The sequence below is a fragment of the Trachemys scripta genome, chromosome 3, assembly GCF_013100865.1.
Source record: "Trachemys scripta elegans isolate TJP31775 chromosome 3, CAS_Tse_1.0, whole genome shotgun sequence".
Taxonomy (NCBI): Eukaryota; Metazoa; Chordata; order Testudines; family Emydidae; genus Trachemys; species Trachemys scripta.
In genome coordinates, this window is record NC_048300.1 from 106,602,522 (window position 1) to 106,629,402 (window position 26,881).

General features: G+C 41.9%; 1 protein-coding gene across 1 annotated transcript in view; it reads right to left on the reverse strand.

The window, feature by feature from the left end:
- ENPP1 (ectonucleotide pyrophosphatase/phosphodiesterase 1) overlaps window positions 1-26,881 on the reverse strand; it is a 76,630-nt gene that overhangs the window by 41,403 nt on the left and 8,346 nt on the right. The window contains exons 2-5 of the mRNA XM_034765643.1: window positions 7,712-7,784; window positions 6,151-6,267; window positions 3,715-3,840; window positions 3,204-3,264 (exon numbers count right to left, since the gene is read on the reverse strand). Of these exons, the coding sequence (XP_034621534.1) occupies window positions 3,204-3,264; window positions 3,715-3,840; window positions 6,151-6,267; window positions 7,712-7,784 (377 nt within the window). The remainder of the gene's footprint in view (window positions 1-3,203; window positions 3,265-3,714; window positions 3,841-6,150; window positions 6,268-7,711; window positions 7,785-26,881) is intronic.

Here is a 26,881-nt window from a genome sequence, read left to right on the forward strand (position 1 = left end):
CTTCAATACATGCTTAACTCTAAGCATGTGATCAGTCCCATTGAAGTCTGTGGGATTACTCAGGTGAGTAACGTTAAGCACACGCTTAAGTATTTGTAGGATCAGAGCCTTATTCTACTCTGGACCATCAGAACCCACCCAATGCAACCAAAAACAAAGAATTAAGAGTGATTTAAAAGCACAAAATATGCAAGTATGACAAGGAAACACCAAGTAAGTAACGGTACATTAGGAAACACTTTGACATACACTCAAAATACAAAAAAGTCCAGTTGTTGTAGAGACCCAAGAGCAATTCTATTAGCTCAAAGTGAGCCCTGAGCAAGATGCACTTGCATTCTTGTTTATCCCCACTCTAGGAATGGGGCATGCAGTTTTCATTTGTTATCATTGGTGGGGGGCTCTGTCTGTCTGACTCAAACTAGAACACACATCACCTTTCTGGACTGGGTTTTATGGAAGAGTTTCTGGTTGAACACCAATAGACACTAGTTTGGTAAAAGTCTCTAGCTGAGCATTCCTTCCATGCAGTAAACTCAAAACTGCCAGAACAAAAAGCACAAACCATAAATGGTAGCTCCTATGTTTTATGCCATTGCTCTGGCTTCTGATCAGCTTCTGCTGATCTTGTCTGGCTTCTGAGGATGACAACTCCTTCTTTTAAGGAGTAGAACTCAGCAGCACCAAGTTAGCTTGCAGCTGATAGCAACTCCTTTGAGTTGTCTCTGAACCCTGGATGGGAATTAACTCTCAAAACCCCAGACAGTTGGCAGGCTCAGCAAGGCCTCTTCACTGACAAAGGTGGGGGCCAAAAGGGAGGTGGAATTAGAGCTGGATAGAAACTGGAATTTCTTTCTGTGGGAAATGCTGACATTTCAAAAGTTGTTTATGTTCCAAACCAGAACAGAAAGTCAACATTTAAAAGTATTTTGTGGAAAGGAAATTCCCAAATATTTATTTTTGTAAACATTTTTTTCCATATATGGTAGAATCATTTCGTTGCTGACTGGAAAAAATGGAAACGTTTTTTTCCAATAACATCTAAACATAAAATTATTATAATAATTTTATAATACATATTATATTCAACATGAAAGCAAAATTAAACAAATCCATAGTCAAAATGAAACCTTTTGACATTATCTAAATGTAAAATCCAATCATTCCACAAAAGTCTGCAACTGACTTCAGTTTTAAGGCTCATTTTTTGATCATCTCATAGGTCAAAATATGTGCATGAAATGCAGGTCCTTTTTCTTCCTACCCATTGACAGCTGTACCTTGTACTCATGCTCATTGTTGAGGTCATAGACTTGATCTCTCACTCCTTACACAATGGAAACATGGTTTAGGTAAGACTGCAGAAGTAGGCCTGATGTGGACAGGACCGGCTCCAGGGTTTTGGCCGCCCTAAGCAGCCAAACAAACAAACAAACAAAAAAGCCCGCGATCATGATCGCAACCTGCGGCGGCAATTCGGCAGGAGGTCCTTCGCTCCCTGCAGGAGTGAGGGACCGTCCGCCGAATTGCCGCCGAACAGTTGGACATGCCGCCCCTCTCCGAAGTGGCCGCCCCAAGCATCTGCTTTGTAAGCTGGCGCCTGGAGCCGGACCTGGATGTGGAAGCTGGACCACATGGCACACCTGCTGCCTTAGAGATATACTGAGCTATGTGAAATATGAACTCCTCTAATTAAAACTTTTACAAAGGTCAGTTAGCATTTTCAATTATTTATGCTGCATTTTCCTTATGTATTTAAGTATTTCATACGTAATAACCCAACTGATCCACATAATGGGAACAAATTAGGAAGAGATGGGCAAAAAATATTTTAAAAATTATTCCATTTGGAGTAAGTAGGGACTGTGAAGACATCTGCACAGTGGTCCCCAACACCCATGCATGTGGCATATCCATAGTAAATATAACGTAGCTATTTTGGTTTCAGAAACCGGTGCTCACAGCCCAGACTGAATCCCAAACAAGACTTGAATGGCAAAATTCCTGAAACCTCAAGTAAATAATTTGCTGTTGGCTAGTGTAATTATCCTTATGTTTGAAAGCCAGTTTTACTAAATTGCTAGATATGGCTTGGTCCTCCAAGGTAAAAACCAAAACCAAAACAAACAATTCTGAGAGTTTGAACTGATTTAATCTATAAAGTATAAGAACTATAGAAGCTACACAAATCTTGGCAGCTCCATATGGTGACATTTTATGCACATTTTTAAGGAACTAATTTGCATACTGTAGATAATTTGCATATGATCATAAAATTCCACGTATGCCCAAAACCTAATGCCTATAGGGCCAGCAGCGGGGGTTGCTGGATTAGGTGGATGGATTCTAGGGTGCTGGAGTTGGTGGGTGCTGGAGCATGTATAGGGTAGTTGGGTAGTTGCCTGACTACTGCTTAGGCGGCACTGGGGTAGGTCTGTAGTAGGAGTTGAAGGGTGCTGGGGTTGTGCTGTCTGGGAGGGCAGCTGTGTCTGGCTGGCTGGAGTCAGTACTGAGTCCCATTACCTTCTGGCCCTGCCACTGGGGATACTAGCTGCTGCTGCCACCCCTTAATTTCCTCTCATCACTGCTTGACCCCTCCATGCTCGACTCCCACTGGGAAAGCAGCCACAGGAGTCCTATGGGCCACCTGGCTTCCCGTCTCCATGCTTCACAGTGGCCTCTAGCAACCAAAAGGGCCCACTGCTGCTGCAGTTTACAGGTCAGCCAGAGGTAAGATTCAGGCTGAGCTGCAGGCAGGGATGACAGGGCGTGCAAGATGCATGACACTTGACAGCCCTGAATAATACTTCAATTGACCCCCCATGCCTCTCTAGCTGGTTGCACAGAGCACAATTGTTTTTAGTTCAAAAGCCTGGAATATCTACCATTTATACCACAGCAAGAAATCTGTTACCTTAAAAGACCCAATGCGGCATGATTCTGAGATGGAAGAAGTGAGCACCCAGCACCTTACAGGATTGGACATTTATGGGAGATTGTTATAAAATGGTGCTTGTATATTGAACCTTTTACCAATAAAAACAACTATATTTGTAATGTTACTGGTACACTATAAATAATAATGGAATATAATTACTATTATAAGGTAAGGAGTGGTTTGATTGATTGTAAACTGAGATAACATTACTCTTAAAAATATTGTTTTAAATGCAAACTTCCAAATAGAGAGAGACCATCCTTACCCTGATGGGCACTGGGGTTCATTAATGTCCTCACATTTTTCTTCAACCCAACTTTTCGCTCCTAAAATAGGTACAGTCACATTAAGAAATATTGTACAAGTTCTCATATTAAATTAAATAAAATTGATCTGCTAAATGTCCATCACAATTTCTAAAAAGGAGGGGTGTGGGGCAAAAAATATTTCTTTCAGTTTTCACACCGTTAGGATGAAAGGCCAGGACTTCTCAGGTGGCATCATCATTACTTGTAGTAATCTTAGTAGTAAGAACTTAGCAGCCATTAGCAAAAAGTTGGCCAGAAGTCAAGCAACAATGGTAACAAAATCTAACGATTTGAAAAAAATGAGAAAACTAGGGCATGCTCTAGATACAAGTTTTGTACTGTTATCATTATTCCTGTTAACAGTATGACTAAGGACTAAAAGTGTTACAATTAACATTGCTTTGTAACTTTTCTATTGTTCCTTTCAAACAAGAAGGGTGTGGTTGGGAAGGTAAGATGGGAATTTACCTTGGCAAACTATATAATAATTGACACAACAATTTTTGTTTTCCACACAATCATCTGAACAGGAGCAACGATTCTCTGGCCGCCTCTTCTCTCCACACCGGAACTTATTGCAGGTCCATATATGTGCTACAAGCAGAAATCAAATGCAAAAAGTACAATTTTTAGTTCTTGTCTACATGCAGGTTTATGTGAGTAGTTTCTGTAGCTAGAACTTTTTTTTTAAATATATAAACGGTGACGGGAAGCCGCCCCATTGACCAACCCTCCTCCTTTCTGATCCGGTCTTGGGATCAGCACTGGCACCATCCTACGTGAACAACAATCTGCATTTAGACAAGGGAGATTGGGCACAAACGCTATTTTCACCTTGAGACGGATTATTGAGAACACAACTGAATTCCAAGGCAGTCTTGCCATCAATTTCATTTGATAGTGTAAACAGAGAAACAATGTGGAAAATTATGGAACAATAAGGAATTCCAACAAAATGAATTAACATTCTGAAGGCATTCTACACCAACTCAAAATGCTGCATTAAAATGGAAAATGGATTGAGTAATCCATTCAGCATCAAGACAGGTGTAAGGCAGGGGTGCATCCTGTCTCCTTTTTTGTTATGCTAGTCATCAACCATGGATTAAACCAATATGACACTGTTACGTATGGCCTAAAATGGAACAATTCAAGGCTATTTGATCTAGACTTTGCTGACAACATTGCTCTGATCAGTGAAATGCACAAACCAAGTAAAAGAAGTAATGGAGAAGATAGGTTTGAGATACAATGCAAAGAAATGTAAAGTCATGTTAATGGGGACTATAGGGACAGAAATCAAAATTGAAGAAGAGAAACTGGAGAAGGTGGACAAGATGGTACTAGTTCCGAGGAAATAAGTAGAAGAATCAGGAAGGCAAACGCTGCATTTGAGTTGCCAGATGTTTTTGAGTCTTCCAAAAACATCTCCCTCAAGACAAAACTGAATGGTGTACAAAGCAGTTGTTATTGCCATCACAACATAAAGCTGTGAGACATGGCAACTTACCAAGAAAGATATGCAAAAGCTGGATGCATTTCATCACAAATGTCTGAGAAGAATATTGGGAATAACAGAGATAGGAAGACGAATGAAGAAGTCATAAAAATGACTGAACAAGGTATCCTCTCACAAATAATCTACAAAAGAAGACATCAGTGGCTGGGACATGTGCTGAGAATGGAAAAAGAACGCTTACCAAACACAGCTCTTGAATGAAAGCCAGAAAACGCAAGAAAGAGAGGAAGACCATGAATAACATGGAAACTAACAGTTCTGAATGACATCAAGCACTTCATGAAATGGGGAGATTTGGAGAGAAGGGCAGTTGACAGGCCAGGATGGCAAATGTGGGTATCCCAATGTGCAGCAAAGCACAGGATGGACTAAGGTCTAAGGTAAGGTCTACATGCAAGAGTAATGTAAAAATTAAGGGCTAAATTCTGCCTCCTGATCCACAAGCAAAGATGAGTTTTAAGGAGTCCACACATGCCTAACAGAGCACAAAGCAATAACAGCCACTTATAAGTGATACCATGACATTGTATTGTTATATTGCCACAGATCAAGAAGGACAATAAAAGGCAGCCTTGTATGGATTTCCCAAAGTAGTGACAATTTATATCTTTCATAGCAAGCACGCTTAATCCGGCCTTCCCATAATGGTTCAGTTCAAGAGCTGTCCTGAGTAGTGATGGAGCACATGTTAAAGTGCTTTCCTGAATCGAGGCCACAGTGCCCAATCCTATTCTCACTATTGTCAATGGTGAAACTCTTGGTTACTGGAATGAAAGCCAGATCAAGCTCATAGTTTGTATCAGGTTTTTTTCAGGTGTTTTCCTGAATCAGGCACATGTCGCTCTCTAGGGCCACTGGGCGGCTGCTGGGCCAGGCAGCTACTGCACATAAAAATCTGAGATGTTTTGCTATGGAACAAAAATACTTCAAAATCTCAGAATTTTTCAATGAATGGAAAGTCCCATTACTGCTCAGCTCTAGCGGGGAGGGAGAGCAGTCTCCCCAGAGCTTCTATGTGCTTCCTTTTTCATTTGGGTGGGGAGTGGGCATAAAGGAGCAGAGAATGGGAGGGGCCCTCCCGTGTTTCCCCCCATGCCAGCCAGTGCTGCCTGTGCCAGATACAGGTTTGCTGCCATAATAATAATAAAATTAAAATATTAGTAACCATATGCTTCATCAATGAAAGCAATCGTGGACTCACTAGCATAGACAGATCAATGGCATTTTAATCACAGTGTTCTTACAGCAGGTCTCAGCAACATGGTGTTTAAACAGCCAGGAGCTGATGATGACCTGTCTTCACTAGCACTCCCGCCGGTGGCAGTAATTTATAAAGTAGATGATGTAACTGCTTCCCTTTGTCTCCCCAATGTTTTCACTCTTACCTGGCTGTATACATGCTTCCTGGAAATCTAAGCAGCAATTTCCAAGTTCGACGCAATCTCCATCACAGCGGCAGCTTCCAAATGTCCTCTCAAAGCAACGGCCTTTGCAAGTTTTGACTGAAATATTGGACAGTGTCATTACTTTCAGTAACCTCAGTATTAGGAACTTAGCAGCTATTAGCAAAAAGTAGGGCAGAACTCAAACAACAATGGTAACAAGATCTAAATATTTGCAAAGGACAGAAAACTAGCACTTGCTCTAGACACAGACTTTGTACCATTATAATTATTCCAGATAGGGGTATGATTAAGGACTAAAAGTATTATGATTAACATTCCTTCATGTCTTTTCTATTGTTTCTTTCAAACAAGCAGCGTGTGGCTATTAGGATGCTGGTAGGGAATACGAGGTGGGAATTTAGATGTCAATGGCTAAACATTAATCCTGAATTGGTCAATATGCCTAGAACATCAATAAGATCATTGTAGGGAATGACACAGCTTTATTGTACCACTATTTAGATAGATGTGTTTATTCTAGTTTTCCAATATCCTGTGGTTGCCTAAAGTTAGATATCATGGTGATTATATATATATATATATATATATATACACACACACACACACACACACACACACACCTCTACTTCGATATAACACTGTCTTCGGGAGCCAAAAAATCTTATCGCATTATAGGTGAAACTGCGTTATATCGAACTTGCTTTGATCCGCCGGAGTGCGCAGTCCCGTCCCCCCCCCCCCCGGAGCACTGCTTTAATGTGTTATATCCGAATTCATGTTATATCGGGTCGCGTTATATCGGGGTAGAGTTTTATATAGGTAGCTGCTTTATTTACTGATAAATAAAATCACATGTACTAACCCCCATCTACAAGGTCTGATATAAGTATTTCACAGTTACTAAAAGAGAAAGACAAATAGAGGATGGAAGTCAACTGCTGAAACAAGTGTCCACCTCATCTCCTTCTGCTGATCAATTAATCGGTCACGAAAAAAATCCTGTTTCTCTCTGCAAAGCCTGAGTAAAATGGTAGAACAATATCAAACAGATTCCAGTGGGGATTTAACAGGAATTGGAGTATCAGGGTAAATATCATCACAGGATTATTGCCTGAGCTGGAAAAGGCCTTACACTCAACTCAATGGCATTTCTGTGTTCTGAGTCTGGTCAGAATCTGTCACAATCTACTCCCTCTTGGATTTCTTTGATGGAGGATTTACTCATTTCACTAGTGAAATTGTTTCCTCATTTGTTCCAGTTCCTAGAATACAACCTCCCAGTCTCCTCTCTGAGCAAACTTTACAGTGGGAGGGATGGGGGAGGGGGGTGTGAAAGGGAAAGACACCAATGAACTAGCAGAGACCCACAGGAATTCCCACAGGCAAGTCCTCGGACTAAGGTGCTGGCAATTGAAACTACTTCAGGTAAGGCACACAACTGTCTTTCCCTGCAACATAAGGATGATTCTCTGATAACCTCCTGATGAATTATAAAAAGGAATTGCTCAGACTATTTATATTGGAGAATCACATTACTTACCATCTCTTAAACAGCTAGGCTTCAGTCCAAATATACATCCTAGGATTATGGTTAGCACACAGGCAGACAGTACCTGTAATATAGGAAAGAAAATAAAAACGGAGTTAAATGTTACTGTAGGTCATTTTGAAACCCCTCTTTTAGGTAATGAAAATTTAATTATCCAGTCTATATTAAGTCATACAAGCCTGCAGAAACTGATACATTTACAGATTAGGAGACCAATCCCACAGCCATTACTCACACAAGTAGTCTTTACTTGTGCAAGTAATCCTGTTGATTTCAATGAGACCATTCACATAAATCAAGATTACAGGACAGGGCCTTTACTTCTTTCATCTTCCTTATAAAAATATTAGGACCAGATACTGTCCTATGTCAATTGCTTACAATGCTTTTCCTTCCCCAAAATGAAAAAGTTGACTTTTAAATGCTTCTGTGACTGGTGCCTCAAATGGAAGACACTGAGAATGCCACACTCAGGGCAGACTGCAAGAAACAGGGCAGACACATACCAAAAATTGGTGATTTATTCTATAATTAGATTAATCAAGTCAGTAACTGGGGTTCTGTAGAACCACACTGGTTTACCAGAAGCTAAAATGCAGTCCCCTTTAGGCATTCCAGCCCTTCATTCCCCATCCAGACAAACTGGTCTTATATGATGAGAGGTTACTGAAAACCCAATTCCCCATACATGAGGTTCTACCATTCCCAAAGGATCAGACACTTACCCCCAGGTCAATATGTATTTCAAATCTTACCCAAATATTATGTGGTCAGACAGGGGTGAAAGTAAGGCGGTACGGGCCAGTACAGTGTACCGGTAAAAAGTGTACCGGTACCGGCTCATACAGCTGACTTTAAAGCGCTGCCGTGGCAGCACTTTAATGTCGTTGCCCCTTTTGCCCACCCTTCCCCTAGAAGGCTTTAAACATGGTGGGGGCAGGCAAAAGTTACAGCTGCCCCAGGACTAGCGATTTAAAAGGGCCCGGGGCTCTGGCCGCCGCTGCTGCTACTATGGCAGCAGCCAGAGCCCCAAGCCCTTTAAATCGCTGCTGGAGCCCCAGGCAGCGCGGGCCAGGAAGCTCAGATGGGCTGGCTGGGGACGCTGCCCCCCACCCCGCCCCTTCTGCCTGAGGCCCCTGCCGCTCCAGTGGGGACAGAGCCGGCCCCCGTAATGGCAAGAGTTCAATTTTTCTTTCTCCCCTACTGTCAGCCAACCCTTAGTAACTAACTAAAGATGTATTAATAAAAGGAAAACAAAGAATTATTGAATGGTTAAAGAATCATGTACATTACAAGAGATTGCCGAGTTCTCAGATCAGAATTGTAGCATTGATGGTGACTTTTCTGGTTTGCACAAAAGTCTCTCTTGAATCATTTCAACAGGTCAGAATCCAATTTCATTTCAACAGGTCAGAATGTAGAGTCTGTTAGAGTCTTTCCATGCATTTTCCAGGGTATTCCAAGTAACTTCTTGGAAGATCTTAGTCCCACATCTTAAACTTTACTGTTTAAAGGTCAGCATACTAGAGATGCAGAATCAGGCCAGAGGTTTCTCTTTTGTAGCTGAAATAGGCTGTCAAGTGTTTTGAGCACAGCATGTGACTGTAGCTCCTTTTTTGTTGAGCACACACTGACCCATCCTTTGAAGTTAACATTCCATTTCCTACGCATAAACAGGTAATTTAATTACACTGGTTTATATATGGGAACTGCCTGTCATTCATTATAACAGGGATAGAGAAGCTGAAGACACTATAGGTCAGGGGTAGGCAACCTATGGCACGCGTGCTGATTTTCAGTGGCACTCACACTACCCAGGTCTTGGCCACCGGTCCGGGGTACCCTGCATTTTAATTTAATTTTAAATGAAGTTTCTTAAACATTTTAAAAACCTTATTTACTTTACATATAACAATAGTTTCACTATACATTATAGACTTATAGAAAGAGACCTTCTAAAAATGTTAAAATGTATTACTGGCACATGAAACCTTAAATTATAGTGAATAAATGAAGACTAGGCACACCACTTCTGAAAGGTTGCTGACCCCTGCTATAGGTAATATTACGAGTTTCCTGCAGTGTCTCAAATCTTTGATCTTCAGGTTAACTGAACACAGTCACATGAATAATATAAAGGCAATTAAGACATGAAAGGGACTTAGCATCTACAAGCTAATTTAGTTTCTTATAACAGGAAGTAGGTAACCTCAGACAAATACACTTAGTATCTACTCTGATTCTTACCAATACAAGTAAATTGGTTAGAGCAGAGGTCGGCAACCTTTGATATCCAGCCCATCAGGGGTGGGCCAGGCCGGTTTGTTTATCTGGAGCGTCCGCAGTCACGGAGCCCCGCAGCTCCCACTGGCCACGGTTCACTGTTCCCAGCCAATGGGAGCTTTGGAAAGCTGTGGCTAGCACATCCCTCAGCTTGCGCCACTTCCCGCAGCTCCCATTGGCCAAGAACAGCGAACCGTAGCCAGTGGGAGCTGCAGGGCTCCGTGCCTGCAGACGCTCCAGATAAACAAACTGGCCCAGCCCACCAGCAGCTTTACCCTGATAGGCCAGGTGCCGACCCCTGAATTAGAGGTTGCTAGCCTAATTAACATTTATTTGATATCCACACACAAGTCAATTGTCCTGATTACAATTGCAATGTCTCTTGTTAAACTGCTATGAGTTATACACTGGTTAGCTGGTTTGCCATAACAGCTTCTTAATTTCCAGTTTTACAAAATCCATCATTTTAGGGTCTCTTCATTCCATCCGCTCCTCCCATTAGGGTGTTAAAACATTGACAGCTAAGCTATCCCATTGGCCATAAACCTCAAAAGCAGCATGTCCTTTAACAAAGACTAAGTATTCCATTTATTTATTCTTTTTAGGCATAAAAAGCCTTTCCACTTCCTAGTTACTATTACTAGTGTTAGCCTGAAATGTGGTAACCTACTGTGAGGTGTCAGACTTGATTGACCACAGCCCATTTCATAAATTTTGATTTTGGATCCTCAATGAATTACAACTCTTCTTTATCACTCAAGATTTATGTGGTGGATGCGCAAATATTTAGGGCCAGGTACAATATCCATTTGAGTCCAGAGAGTCCCACTAACTTCACTGAGCATTGGATCAGGTCCATAAAATCTTTAAGAAAAGTGCATATATTACCATCTATCAACTCTATACTAATTAGAGGGAACCCATCAACTCCGTAAGTGCACTAGTAAATAGCATAATAATGTGCTGCACATTGAACACTGGAAAGGAAAACAGTTTAAGGCAACAATGTGCCAATAAAAAGATCTTTACTTCAGAAAATGCTTTGGGGTGGCAAGAACAGGTGGAAAACAGAAGGGGAAAAAAGTTTTAGGAAACAGTCTCAAATTTCAGGTAAATATTTCAGGTAAAGAGTAGCCTTTATCTACTTGATGAAACTCTGCTTTGTGGGAGGGGAGTAGTCGTCAAGGAAACAAGTTGCAGAATTAGTCCTTTGCACTCTAACGTTATGGATTATTTATGTATTATGCTGTGATGAAAATCTTTTCAATAGTTTACAAGCTCATGGCTCAGTTAACTATGAGCTCTTTAACTAAAAGAAAAACATTTTTATAGTTAGCTATAGATATTCGAGTAACAGGTAACACAGTCAGTAGGAAGGCAACCCCTTGAATTTGTAGAAGAATATAAGAATGGCCATACTGTGTCAGACCAAAGGTCCATCTAGCCCAGTATCCTGTCTTCCGACAGTGGCCAATGCCAGGTGCTTCAGAGGAAATGAACAGAACAAGTAATCAAGTGGTACATCCTGTTGCCCATTCCCAGCTTCTGGGAAACAGAGACACTAGGGACACTATCGCTGCCCATTCTGGCTAATAGTCATTGATGGACCTATCCTCCATGAACTTATCTAGTTCTTTTTTGAACCCTGTTATAGTCTGCGCCTTCCCAACATTCTCCGGAAAAGAGTTCCACAGGTTGACAGTGCATTGTGTGAAGAAATACTTCCTTTTGTTTGTTTTAAACACGCTGCCTATTAATTTCAGTTGGTGACCCTTAGTTCTTGTGTTGAGGAGTAAATAACACTTCCTTCTTTACTTTCTCCACACCAGACATGATTTTATAGACCTCTATCATATACCCTCTTAGTCGTCTCTTTTCCAAGCTGAAAAGTCCCAGTCTTTTTACTCTCTCCTTATACAGAAGCCGTTCCATACCCCTAATAATTTTTGTTGCCCTTTTCTGAACCTTTTCCAATTCCAATATCTTTTTTGAGCTGGGACGACCAGATCTGCATTCAGTATTCAAGATGTGTTCGTACCATGGATTTAAACAGAGGCAATATGATATTTTCTGTCTTATTATCTATCCCTTTCCTCCTAATGATTCCTATCATTCTGTTAGCTTTTTTGACTGCCACTGCACATTGAGTGGATATTTTAAGAGAACTATCCACAATGACTCCAAGATCTTTCTTGAGTGGTAACAGCTAATTTAGACCCCATCATTTTATATGTATAGTTGGGATTATGTTTTCCAATGTGCACTACTTTACATTTATGAACCTTGAATTTCATCTGCCATTTTGTTGCCCAGTCACCCAGTTTTTTGAGATGCCTTTGTAGCTCTTCGCAGTCTGCTTTGGACTTAACTATCTTAAGTAGTTTTGTATCATCTGCAAAATTTGCCACCTCACTCTTTACCCCTTTTTCCAAATCATTTATTAATATGTTGAACAGTACTAGTTCCAGTATAGACCCCCAGGGGACACCACTATTTACCTCTCTCCGTTCTGAAAACTGATCATATATTCTTACCCTTTGTTTTCTATCTTTTAACTAATTACTGATCCATGAGAGGACTTTCCTTTTTATCCCGTGACAGCTTACTTTGCATAAGAGCCTTTGGTGAGGGACCTTGCAAAGGATTTCTGAAAATCTAAGTACACTATATCCACTTGATCTCCCTTGTCCACATGCTTGTCGACCCCCCTCAAAGAATTCTAGGTTATTGGTGAGGCATGACTTCCCTTTACAAAAATTCAGAGATCACTCTGGATTTATGATGTCCAATCTATTAAGAAACAACATTAAAAAAGAATAAGTGGATGCGGTACAGTATATGTCAGAATTACACAGCCCCTGACTAATGACACTTAACTGACAATACAAGTCCATATTCAATTAAAAGAAACATTTAGAAACAATCAATCGATTTAATTGTGGCATCAAAGCCATACAACAAAACAAATGTAAGTGCAGGACCGCCAGCTCTAAAGTGGTAATATTACAATTTTGTAATTGTAAAAAAACCAACCTAAAGATGTTTAGCTAAAACCTAGACGAGGCATAAATACCACAACACGATCCACAAATCATTGGTGTTATTTTGGCAGCTAACCGCCCCATCTTGTACCTCCAAATAATATGACTAGAACTCATCTTAACAAGCAGTACCCACAATATGATCCTGGTCACCAAAGTAAATGAGTCCTTCACTGTGGTCAGGAAGTCTAACTCAAATAGTAATGTTACTGCTGAATCGCACTGATTCATGTTCTGGGGTCCTCAGGCATGCCAAATTTGGGCAGCTTCACAGCACCACAAACCACAAACACATTACAAAAATAGTCTTCTGTTTAAGACAAGCCAGAAACTCACAGTAAATACATAGCATGGAAAAAAACTTGGGCCAGATCCTCAGCTGGTGAACTACGCTAATTTATACCAACTGAGGATCTGCAAACTTGCATTCACCCATTACCTTGGATATTTATTTACTGGGCTTTTTTGAATTAGTCTCTATCTTTTTAAGTTACACCATCATAAAAAAAGCACTTTTTCATGCCTGTGATGTTGTACAGCAATCATTTCTATTACAGAATCCTAAGGCTACTGTATTTCTTCCCATAGCTTAAAAGTAAGGCTTGCTGAAAAGGGCTGGATGTCTCAGTAGCTTGGTAATGGGACATTTCACCCACAAACTGCTAGCCAACTCCAACACAGCAAAAGAAAATTCTTACCACCTAATATTTAGTAACTTATGTGGATCTGAATTAAGGGTCTGACTACTGAAGACGATAGGAGCCTTTTCACTGGCTTCAGTGGGCTTTGGATCATGCCCCCATTTCCACAACATTTACAATTGCTACTCAGTATACTACTTATGGCCAAGTTTTAGTCCCCACTGCATTGCCTAAGGAAAAGGTCTCATAACACCCACAAAACTGCCATCATTAGGGCAATCTCAGCAGAGAGGCCAAGGACCAGATAGGCAAGGCCCCTGAACAGCTCTCTTACTCATCAAGGTGCTGCCTCCAGACCAGGGTTGAGGCTCACTGCCAGTGGCTGGTCTCTGGATAAACAGTGTACAGAGTTGTCAAATTAGCACCTTTCATGAGAACTAAAGATGCCAAAAGTATAAAGAAAATAAAAAAAAAATGTAAAAAAAAAAGGGGTTGGTTGTTGGGGAGAAGCATCATATGAATCTAGTCAAAAGCAGAAGGTAAATAAAGTTAAAAAAAAACAGAGCTTGGCATCAGTGGAAGTGCCCCTTGACCTTGTCATGTCCTGTAATTTCCAGATATAATTTAGCTGAAATGCCAGAGAGAGTTGCTATGATAAACAGTATTTGAGAAAGTTTTCAAAACAAAACGGCACAGTAAGAAAAATATGCTGTTTTTTTTTAAGGCATTTGTGTGCATTTGTTTTGGAACAAAACAATATTTCCTCTAAGGATGAATCTCTGTCATCTCACTGCTTCCTCTATGTGGGAGGACACAGGAAAAGCCTTAGCCTATAAACATGATGGGTGTTGTCAACAGATGATTGGATAGATGCAAAAGCTGTAATCCAGAAGACATTTGGAAAGATCCTTATTTTGAGTTTGACAGATGGCATAGTGACACCACGATTAGGCAGCAGTTTTGCATATGTCACTCACTAAGAACCTGATTCTGCAGAACTGAAGTCAATGGGAGTTTCACCATGGACTCCAAAGAAGCAGGAACAGAGACTAAGATAGAGATAATGTGAATATTGCAGATATGACACCCTGGAATTCCAAGGAGCTTATCCATCCTGAACCAGAGCACCACTATCATGGACTAAGCAGTGGGTGGTCATGCCTAATGATGAAAGCCAGAGTCAGGAACCAGGACTCAAAGCTGAGTGTCAGAGCCAGAGTCAGGAAACAAGCAGGGCTGGAGTGGACTGGGGCAGGGCAGCAGTATGGCTAGGAACAAGGCAAGCACAGAAGTGATCGCAGCTACAGGAGTAAATGTTGAGCAGCCACCAGCCTGGGCTGGTGCTGGGCTTAAGAGCAGACCTGGTGATGCCTCTCAGGGAGTCTGGTTGATCAGGGTGTTTGGCTGTAGGCCAGCTAGCTGGTCTCAGGTTCAGCTGCAAGTCCTGATTCCAGACAGTGTCCTACTGGGTGATTTACAGAGAAGTTTCTCACCATTGCTTGCCCCCTGCCACACTTCCTTTGCTTCCCTGTTCATTCAGAATCTCACTCTCTTTTGCCCTGTCCTAGCACTACCCCTCTATCTTTCCTCCTCTCTCTCTCTCCACTTTTCTCTTCTACCCCTTCTTTTGCGCTGCCAGCTCTCTCGTATTTCCCATCCTGATTCCAATCCCAAGAAATCTGCTAAAACCATAGTTAATTATAGTCATTTTGAAATAAATGTCTCCTTCCCTCCCCTTCCAACTCCCCACTCTCCCTCTATTGTCCTTCCTTACTTCCTGTACCTACCATGCACCTAATGGTCCTCTCACTCTCTACCCTAAAGTCTTTCCTCTTTCTCAGTGTTTTTTTGTCCCCAGCAAAACTCAACCTCTCCCAGTTCAACCCAAGCCTTCCAACCAAGACAAGCATAATTAACAAAGCAGCCTCATTTATTTAATCCTTGTTTTCCATGGTTTACTGTCTCCAGATGTCATGCCATCTCTATATGGGCTAGTCTGGAGGGTCTCATCCTTTCTCCTATGCCAGCTCTACACCACCCAGAGAATTCCCCAACACTTGTGAAATCCTGAGAAGGGGAGATCCACTAGGTTTTCACTGCTTTGTGATATCAGTGTACCACACATCAGGTGGAACTTAATATTGCAAGTTCTTTGGGGAAGGTAGCATGTCTTTTATTTATCAGTAAAATATAAATACAAACATAGCACAATAGAAATTATGAATAAGAAACAAATAAGAATAAGAAATAAGTCATGTCAAAGAGGAAAACCTGTTCTGCAACCTTCCATAGAAGAGAGGTAGCCTTTAATGATCATGTTGTGTAGAAGAAGCTGGGGAGTTACCTGTTTAACACAAAGCAAAGTCTATCTGTCTTCATTGTAACTTCTGAAAGGAGATTGAATGGATGGATGGCTCAACAGTTTTATATCGCAAAACAGGAAGATACTTGATAGTTCTGTATTCTCCTTTGGCAACATCTGCATCATACCAATCCAATTTACTGAACTGAAGTTAGGTGAAAAGGCATATGAGCCACAGAGATGTGTAGGGAGGGGCAGTCCTATATTGTGTCAGAACTGGGTAGTTTACTGAACTCCCACTCTTTAGATAAACTGTGGATCGGGACCCCAATGTGGGTCATGACCCCATTTTAATGGGGTCGTCAGGGCTGTCGTTAAACTTGCTGGGGCCTGGGGCTGAAGCTAAAGACCAAGCCCCATCTCCCAGGGCTGAAGCCCTCAAGCTTCAGCGCTTGCCAAGGCATGTGGGGGGGGGGGAGGGAGGAAGAGGGCCTCAGGCTTTGGTCCCCTTTCCTGGGGTCCTGTAATAATTTTTGTTTGTCAGAAGTGGGTCGCAGTGCAATTAAATTTGAGAAGCCCTGGATTAATGTATCAAACAGATGTAAATGTAATATTTTATATTTATTTCAGGTTTCTAAGTATTTTTCTTAAGCATCTTCAGACATATTCCCCTGTTGGCCCATATTAAATGTCTACTTGTAATCTATCATCTTGGGAACGGAGAGAGTGTGAGGTTGGAGGTCAGGTGTTAAAGTCAACACACTGATTCTGTCTGACCACTAGAGAGCACTTGCAAATCAGAGGTGTGGGAGCTACACATTTGGTAATCCTGGTTACCTTAAAGCAGTGGTTCTTAACCTGGGGTGCACGCACCCCCTGGGGGTGCAAGATGCCCTTTCTGGGGGTGCGAGACATGCCAGATATTTTTAGAAGGTAAGTCATTGAAAACACAAATTAAGCACAGTACGTAAGTACAACTACTTTGTTTCATCAAACCTATGTATTTATTAACATTATACATTTTTTAACCATTACTGGAATATACAAACAAAAATATATCTAGGTTTAAGGGGTGCGAGAACATATTTTTAGGTTTAAGGGGTGTGAGAACATTTTAATTTTTGATAAGTGGTGTGAGAACATATTTTGAGAACCAAAGGGGTGCAGGCTGCAGTAAAGGTTAAGAACCACTGCCCTAAAGCAATGCATTTGAAGTGGCTGGATATCCTTACAGCAATATGCAAAAACATCAGGCGCAAGATGAAGTTTGCATGTCTACAACCTCCTTTGAACTGAAAAGGGAGGGTTATTTTAACAGATGTACATAGTTGTTAGTTCTGTTTCACAAAGAAACATGGAGTCTTGGCATCTAAACTTAACACTCCCAAAACTATTATTAGCATCTAAACTGAACATTCCAAGACTATTTTTGCACGCTATTTCCACCTAAGGTCATTCAAGGGGGAAGAACCCTTAAAAAGTAGCTGAAGTCATTGTGAGCCATTATAAACAGCCTTTAGGGAGTTTACCAACGAGTGATAACTTTTCATATGATGGGGAATTTCTTTACATTTACCTGTGGGAGACACTGACATACAAAGGTTTCTACATACTTAAACACAGAGATGTCAGAGACAGCTTTGGCAGCCAGAGAGATGACAAACTGATTTCATGGTGTGGGAATGGGCTGCAGGTTGAGGCAGGGAGTTGGTGTCCGGGGGGGGTGAGAGCTCTGTCGGGGGGGCGGGCTCTGGGGTGGGGATATAGGTTTGGGCTGCAGGAGGGGGCTGCAGGCTGGGGGGGGGGGCAGAGGGGTTCAGGGTATGGGAGGGGGCTCTAGGCTGGGCAGGGGATTGGGGCACAGGCTTACCTTCGTCAGCTCCTAGTCAGCGGCGCAGCGGTGAGGGCTAAGGCAGGCTTCCTGCCAGCCGGCAGGTCCAGTTTCTAGGCGGAGGCACTCAGGTAGCTCTGTGCACTGCTCTTGCCCGCAGGCACCACCCCTGGATCCCATTGGCAGCGGTTCCCGGCCAACGGGAGTGCGGAGCCAGAGCTCAGGCAGCACTGAGCCCCATGGCCCTCCCACCTAGGAGCCAGACCTGCTGGCCACTTCTGGGGTGCAACACGGAGCCAGGACAGGTAAGGACTAGCCTGCTATAGATCAACAGCACCACCAAGCAGATTTGTAATGGCCCAGTCAGCGGTGCTAACCGGAGCCGCCAAGGTCCCTTTTTGACAGATGTTCCGGTTGAAAACCAGACACAGCTGGTCACCCTAAATTCCAACAATAGTGAATCATAACCAAAGAATAAACAGAGCATTGCATACCACCTACTTTCAATAGTTATAACATAATACATAGCAGCATGTGTAAATGTACTGCCAGTCCTACGCTGAGCCTATACCTCTAGTCCAGCCAAGCTGCATTCTGTGCATGAATGGAGGCAGAAGTAACAGGAAATGTGGCCTTAAGTCACCGTTACACTCTTCTTGTCCTAAAACCAGTCTCCAGCATAAGCCTGAAGGTTGTTCTGATTTATAGTACACCCAGCTGTCCATAATCCCCAGGGGTCATTCTAGTAGCAGGGCATCGGCAAACCATAGGAATTCCTTTTGTTAACCCCCCCCCGGCCCAGAGGCCAAAAGTATGGTATAGGCACCACTACAGCTGGTCTATACCCACTGAGGACAAAGGTAGAATCCCTGTGGAGGGGGGTTGGCCACTTTGCATTGCCAGAGCACAGCAAAACAGCCAGAGCAGGGCCTCAGATCTGGCCCACCACATTCCTTCTTAGTTTGAACCTTGCCATGTTTTGCATATATAATAAGTGATTTTGATCCTATATATTATTACACTGCACATTAATAAAATGCTCTAGAAATATAGCCTTATGTATTTCCAACACTGTATTTCAAAAACATGGGATTGTTTTCTTAGCACGCCTGCCCCACCCTCCTACCAATATTATAATTATTATTAATTGTATTTATTAATAATAAACAGTACTCACCTACACTCACTGGGGTGTTTCTTGCTGCTTTTTGAAGCTCAGCAACTCCTGATCTTGTTGCACAGAGATGAAAAAATAGGGGACGTCCCTTGTTATAAGGGACTGTTGGCACCCCTATGTAAGAGGCATTCTAAAATGCTGCTATTGTGCTTTTCTCTTGGTTTTTTATGATTACATCATGAAACTTGAAAGAGCTGAAGAAGAGCTCTGTGGAGTTCGTGGGCCCAATAAAAGATATTACCTCACCCACCTTGTCCACCCCTCTCATTTCCCCTGCCCCCTATTTCTCTGATTAAGGCTATGTATACACCAGAGATCTTACAGCAGCACAGTTGAACTGATGCAGCTGCGTCACTGGAAGATCTCTCATGTAGCTGCTCTATGCCAACGGGAGAGGCCTCTCCTGTCAACATAATTAAACAGACCCCTACAGGCAGTGCTATGTTGGCGGGAGAAGCTCTCTTACCAACATAACGCTGTGCACACTACCACATTTGGGGGCAAAACTTATATGGCTCAGGAGAGTGTTTTTTCACACCCCTGAGTGACATAAGTTTTGATGACAAAAGTGGTACTGTAGACATGGCCTTACTCAAAGAGTTTAAACAGTGGTTTCATGGCTCATTACAACACACCACACTGCCTGATACCCTTAATTGCCCACGTCAAACCCTTTATACATAACAATCTAACCCCCAATTGCTCACTTCCTTTCAAATGACCACCTCCAACTTGTGTTTCCCCTTCTGCTCAAAAATCTGTCCAGGGGGGATAAAAAAAAAAAAAAAAAATCAATGATTTTGTTTTTCAAATTGGATTTTTATTTATTTAAATTGGATTCTTTTGATAAAATGCTTTTTGAGGAAAAAACCTATCTAAATATAGTTTTAATTAAGATACATTATAGCTCAAAGATATCTCATCATGGAATAGGGATTATAAATTCTAATTCTATAATATGAGACAATATATTCATGTAATGTTTAAAAAAAAGTTTTGTAAAAGAGTCCTAATGGTTCATCGATTAGGGGCTTCTGTATAGATTATTTAAGTTAATCTTTCTATCTACCCAATGGGACTCAGTGCTCAGTCTAGAAGATACCATCAGAGATGCTTAGTTTTGCCGTTCTCAAACTTTGGATTTGTCTCTCCACAGATAACATGCTTGTTAACAGCAAAAATGTTTTTAAATAAATATAGAGAGGTGAGAAATAACAGACCTCAACTCTATTGTTCCTCTGCAAATTTGTGTACACGGAGTCAATCCCTTACCTCTCTCTAAAAGTGCAAAGTTTCAAGAGTTCAATGAATAGAAGATTGGACAAGGAGAAGAAGTCTGGAGATAAATTTGAAAAGGGAGGGACAGGCAGTAGAAACAAAAGTGAAACTGTTTGAGCAGCATATTCCAGAAGTCTTGAGGTCTTTCTGAGTATAGCCTTCATTGATTTGAGATCTACCATACCATTCTCTCACTAGAAGGGAAAACCTATAAAGACAGCAGTCCATAAAAGAGACCCAGTTTGAGAATATTTTAATGAAGTTCCTCTACCTGTGGGTAAGACAGGCTTGCCATGCAAAACGCAAACAGTGCAACAAAGAAATGCAAGGCATGATTGCCCGAATGAAATAACATCATGAGAAGTTTCCCTTCTCAGGAGGAAGCTACGTTGAAGATGATGAAAGGAACATGTCTGAACATGCAGGATCTTCAGGTTGGTAAACTTTTTTATTTCATACTTCTTTCTTAAGGACTGCCTGTCTTCCCTCTGGTTATTCTTGAATCCTCATGTTTGAGCAAAAAATATAGTTGTTACTCTATGGTACTGTCATTTTAGATGCAGTTGTGATAAAAAATAAATAGCTGAAATAGGTAGATCTTCCTTTTACAATTTCACCTTTAAAGTAGCACTGAGTGTCAGTGAATGCAATGAGTAATACTAAATGAGCAGTATGGTAATAATAATGAAATAACTGCATTGACTTATTTTGTACATCCTCAACATACAGGATTCTGAAGACTCTCCACCTTCAAGATCATTATCATTTTCTATAGTTTCAGAGTTATCTGCCAATCATAGTGTTTCAGTCACATCATGTATGTCACATAGTCACAGTATATCACCTGTAGCAAAAAGGAAAAAAAAAATCTCCATCATCCAGAAACAACCTTAGATAAGTTTGTGATAAGAACCAGCAGATTACAAAAAGAGGTAATTGATGAAAAAATTGCCTGGTTTGTTTATGCAACAAACTCTCCTTTCCGTATGATTGAGAACCCACACTTCATTAACATGGTTCAGTCAATAAGACCAGGATACAGTCCACCCAACAGAACAGACGTCACAGGCAAATCGCTGGATAAAGTGTATGAAAGAGAAATTGAGCAGTGTGCAAAAGGCCTAGAGGGTAATTATTAACCCGAGTCTTGATGGATGGAGCAATGTCCGCAATGATCCTGTTGTATGTGCTTGTGTGACAACAAAAGAAGGGAATGTCTTCCTTACAGAAACAATGGATACATCAGGAAATGCACACACAGCAGAATACTGACAAGAAGTGGCAGTAAAAGCTATAATAATCTGTGGGGGAGGAAATATCAAATGTCTAGTAAGCAGATTGGTCACAGACAATGCTGTGAATGTATCCAAGATGAAAAGAAATTGTTTAGAAGAGAGTCCCAAGCTAGTAACATACGGCTGCAGTGCTCAGTTGATGCACCTCCTAGCCAAAGACTTCAGTGTTCCAGAAATAAAGGCTAATGTTGTTGAAATTGCAAAATACTTCCATAACCACTTTGCAGAAGCTGCTCTGAAAAAAGTGGGAGGAACCAAGCTAACTCTCCTACAAGATGTGCGATGGCACTCAATAGTGGACTGTTATAAGCACTATATTAAGAACTGGCTTAATCTGATGATAGTTTGTGAACAAAATTGTGAAAAAATAGATGGCACTATCACAGCCAAAGGTCTCAATATTGGGCTTAAGAGACATGTTGAACACCTGCAGAGTACCCTGAAGCCTATTTTTGTAGCCTCGAACAAAATGCAGGGAAATAACTGTTTTATTGGAAGGAACGGAGTCAGATCTTTAAAAGAGTAATATGCAATGACAGAGTTAAATTACAAGCATTAAAAAAAACAAATGGGACAAGCACTATCTCCAGCTCATTTTCTTGCAAACATTCTCAATACTCGGTACCAGGGTCAAACCTTAACTGACGAAGAAGAGGAGATGGCTATGACATAGACAGCCAGCAATCATCCCTCCATAATGCCAACTATAATAAACTTCAGAGCTAAGGGTGAACCATTCAAGAAATATATGTTTGCTGATGATGTTTTAAAGAAAGTCACACCAGTGAACTGGTGGAAGTCACGTAAGCAGTTGGATTGAGAGACTGTTGAAGTGATAATATTACTTTTAACAGCAGGAGCTTCTTCTGTCCGTGTAGAATATTTTCTTCCTTTGGGCTAATTCGTTCCAAACTGAGAAAATGTTTGGGATCTGAAAAAGCAGGAAAGCTTGTTTTTCTTTTCCAGATTATGAACAAACAGGAAAATGAAGGTGAAGACAACTGAGTTAGCTGCAGAAACCAATATTTTAAGTTTCTCATGTTGACCTGGCTGACAGTCAATTTAATTTTTTTTTGTTTTGTTTTTTAAATATTCCATTTAACTATTTTAGTTAAAAACAATTTTAACAAAAACAAACCTGATTTTAAAAAACTTGAATGTTTAAATTCAAAAATTCATATGCGTGTTTTGTTAAAATATGTTTGCTGTTGAAGAAAAAAATCCAGAATACATAACGTTGTTGTTTTAGTTAAATAAAACAATTTAAATGTCTGTCCGGTGATGTTCTCCCCCTAATGCTGCATGGCAAGAAAATCCTCCAAATATTAATGATTAACCTGTTGAATTGGAGACAGTTTACCTCCCAGTGACTTCATAAATATCTGCTTCAATTACCTTTGGTAAATGAAATAACCAATCATTCATTTTCTGATATAGCTGTAAGACTAATCTGAAAAGTTTTCAAAATAAATCACTTTAAAAATGTATAATGTGTACCTTCTAAAAATGAAACCTACATCTATCTCTGAGTTGTGAAGAATATGTATTAAGGTTATAACAATCAACAAGAATGCACTTTTATGTAACAATCCAGGATTAAATCAAGTTTTCCTGACTAGTGATTTAAATCATGATTCAAATCAAATCCACCCTGAATCTGTTCCAACTTGTTTTTAGCTCAGACACTCAGCTTCCTTCCCCAGACCTGAATAAGAGCTCTGTGTATCTCAAAAGCTTGAACTTTCCATGGACAGAAGTTGGTCCAAGAAAGATATTACCTCACCTATTTTGCCTCTCTCAAAGAGTTTATACAGTTAGGCCAATGACTCAGATGGTAAAACAGTGCTCTATGGCAAAACAGTCTTCTCTACATTAGTCATTTTTTCCTAAAATTTCCCACCATTTCTAACACCAGTGCAGCTCCACTGACAGTAAGAATTATAGGAGTTTTAATATGGACAAAACACAGGCAGTTTTATCACTGTTATCTAGACAAATAGTGTATGAGAACACATTTCCACATCTGGATTGTTCAACAACAGTTAACTGTGACTATTATTTCAAGGATTTGCTACACATAGTTAGCTTTTCATGCTGTGTGACCGGTCATCAAAAACTATTGCTTCTACTTCCTAAATTGATGACTTAAATCCACCAGCAGTTTCTAAGATTACTACATGAATTTCCAGCATAAAATTATGTACAATAACTCCTCACTTAATGTTGCCCCGGTTAACGTTGTTACGTTGCTGATCAATTAGAGAACAAGCGCGTTTAAAGTTGTGCAATGTTCCCTTATAACGCTGTTTGGCAGCTGCCTGCTTTGTCCACTGCTTGCAGAAAGAGCAGCCGGTTGCAGCTAGCTGGTGGGGGTTTGGAACCAGGGTGGGCCGGCAGCCCCCCTATCAGCTCCCCTAAGTTCCCTGTGAGGCAGCCGCCCAGAAGGCTATCAATTGCCAGCAGTTCAGGTGTCCCTCCCCCCACTGCCACGTGCTGCTTCTATCCTCTGCCTTGGAGCTGCTCCCGGGAGCCTCCTGCTTGCTGTGCGGGGGGGGGGGGGAAGAGGGAAGAAGGGTGCTAATGTCAGAGTGTCCCCCTTCCTTCCCCTCCTACCCTCCCCCCCAGCTCCTTTACCGGATCTCCACAGACCAGGGGGTGACGGTGGGGGGGAACACAGGACAGGGCACAGGATGGAGGGAACTTGCTGGCAGCAGCTGCTGTCTCAACTTGCTGATCTACTTAAAAAGGCAGTGTACTTAGAGTGGGGTCAGCATGCTTACAGGGGCAATGCGTGTCTCTCTCACACACACGGTGTGTGTGTGTGTGTGTGTGTCTGTTTCTCTCTGCCATGCTGTCTCCCCTCCCTCCATTTGTGCTGCCTTGTAGAGCGGCACCAAGTCTCAGAGCCCAGGTCAGCTGGTCAGCTAACTCCGGCTCACAGGGCTCCAGCTGCAGGGCCAAAAATAGTATAAACGTTCAGGCTTGGGCTGAAGCCTGGCCTCTGAGACCCTCCCACCTCACACAGTGTCAGAGCCCAGGCTCCAGCCCAAGCCTGAATGTCTACACTGCAATTTTAAAACCTTATGAGCCTGGGTCAGCTAGGGTGACCAGACATCCCGATATTACCGGCCAATCCCGATTTTAGGGGACTTGTCCCGTGTCCCGACCTTACATCGGTCGGGACACACTTTATGTCCCGATATTGGGGGACCGCGGCAAGCCGGCGCCGCTCCCCGCTTCTTCCGGGCCCTACGGCAGCGCAGCTGAGCTCCCGGCGCCGGCCGGCAGGAGCCTGCAGAGTGCTGCAGCCCCCTCCCCAGGCACTCAGAGGCAGGGGCGGGGCTTGTAGGCGCCGGCAGCGGGCAGAGAGCACCCCTGCCCCTGCCCTCGCCCAGTGGAGGGAGCTCTTTGGAGGGCGGCTCTGGTTGCTGGGTGGGGGGCAGGGATGGTAGCCCAGCTCAGTTTGTAGCTGAGCAGCAGCAGCTCGCGTTGCTCCAGAGCCAACGGCCACTCACTCTAGGTAACTGCTCACCTGCTCAGCCCCCTTTCCTCTGGCTCCCCGGTTCCAAAAGCCTCCAGTCCGGGACGGGGTTTAAAGGAGCAGCCCCCTAGCCATGCTGCCTGCCCTGCCCTCCTCTGGGGGCAGAGGAGCTCTCTAGAGTTAGGGCAGTCTTGCAGACCCAGCAATCGCTGTTTCCAGAGCTGAAGTCTCTTCCCCTGGAAGGGAGGGGATCTGGGTGGAAGGAGGCGTTTGTAAATGCACCACAGATTGAGTGGCTCTTACTGATATACACAAGTACTGCTGTGTGCTCTCTTGAACGGAGTGGCTGTGTGTGGGGCTTTGGTTTCTGCTCTCTGCTAAACAACGAAAGCTTAAAAATGTGAAGAGGAGGACCAGAGGAGAGGAGAACCAGTCTGAGGGGAGCTGAGTCTCAGCCATAGGTGTGTTGGGGTATATGTTAGGTTGAAAAGTACCTCCCGAGTCCTACTATACAAAAAGAATTGGGGGTTTGTTGTTGCTGGCTGCCGCGCCTCCCCAGCCCGCCCCCGCCAATTTTACCCCCTGTTCTCCGGCAGTGGGTTTTTTTTTTTTTTGCTCCGCCCCCCGCGTCCCGATATTTCACTTCTGTCATCTGGTCACCCTAGGGTCAGCTGACCTGGGCCAGCCATCACTGTGCCATGAATCTTTCACTGCAGCGTAGACATACTCAGAGAGACTAAGTGACTAATTTTCCCACAGTCATACATGAAGGCTTTGGCAGAGCAGGAAACGGAACCCAGACTAATACCCTATCCAATGAACCAATCAACTTTCTAAATATAAACAAAGCCCCAGCTCCAAGCAGTACTCCTTCAAATAATGTTTCAACTTTGCATCAGTACTTGCCCTTTACCATCAGATATGTGGGATAGCTATTTCATTTGAGCAAGTAAAAACTGAAAAATAAATAGAGCTAAAAAGGGTCATAACTTAGAGGAACAATTAGCTTTCCTAGATTTTCCCTGCTCTGAAGGAGAAAGTTTACTCCTTAACTTCTTGTCTCTCCAACACCCAACTCCAATACCCACCACACACACACGCACACACCTTCTTATCCAAAAGTATAGAAATTGTACACCACACACACGATTTCTATAAGCTTAATGAGGAGCTAAAACAAATTCTATAATATAATGTTATATTCAAAACCACCTTTGGAAAATGAGATTACCAGAAAAACAAAATCAAAAGTGACTGTGTTCTTAAAACTCCTAAAAGTTAGGATTTTCTCATTTTAATTAAATAGAGTGGGTAACAGTGTACGTAGACATGTTGGGGAATATAATAAAAAAGGAATCGGCGGACCCATTCAATTTGAAACTGGTACTTTTTATTTATTTTTTTACAATAAAAAAAATGAACACCTTTAAAATTCAAACATAAAATTATTGTTGAAGCAGGAAAGTTGTAATGTTGCAAAAACAAAGGCAAAAAAAATTATTACATAATGTCCTTGTTCCAACATATTGCTATTCACCTTACTTGCAAAATAAAAGAATACTTCAGGAAGACCAGCAATATTTTTAACTGAGACTCCCCCCACCCAATAAGAGCACATAGAATTTCAAAATTCAGCATATCATGGAGGTTTAATGGGTAGTCTGAAATAGCAATTTTAAACTCCATTTGGTCCCAGCATTAGTTACTCTGACCTTCTATTTTGTCTACTTATTACTTTTCAGGGGCATCCTTTAGAAATTTTATGGACATCAACAACATTACTATTATTATTATGTATTGTATTGAAGTAGCCCCTGAAAGTCCCACCGGTA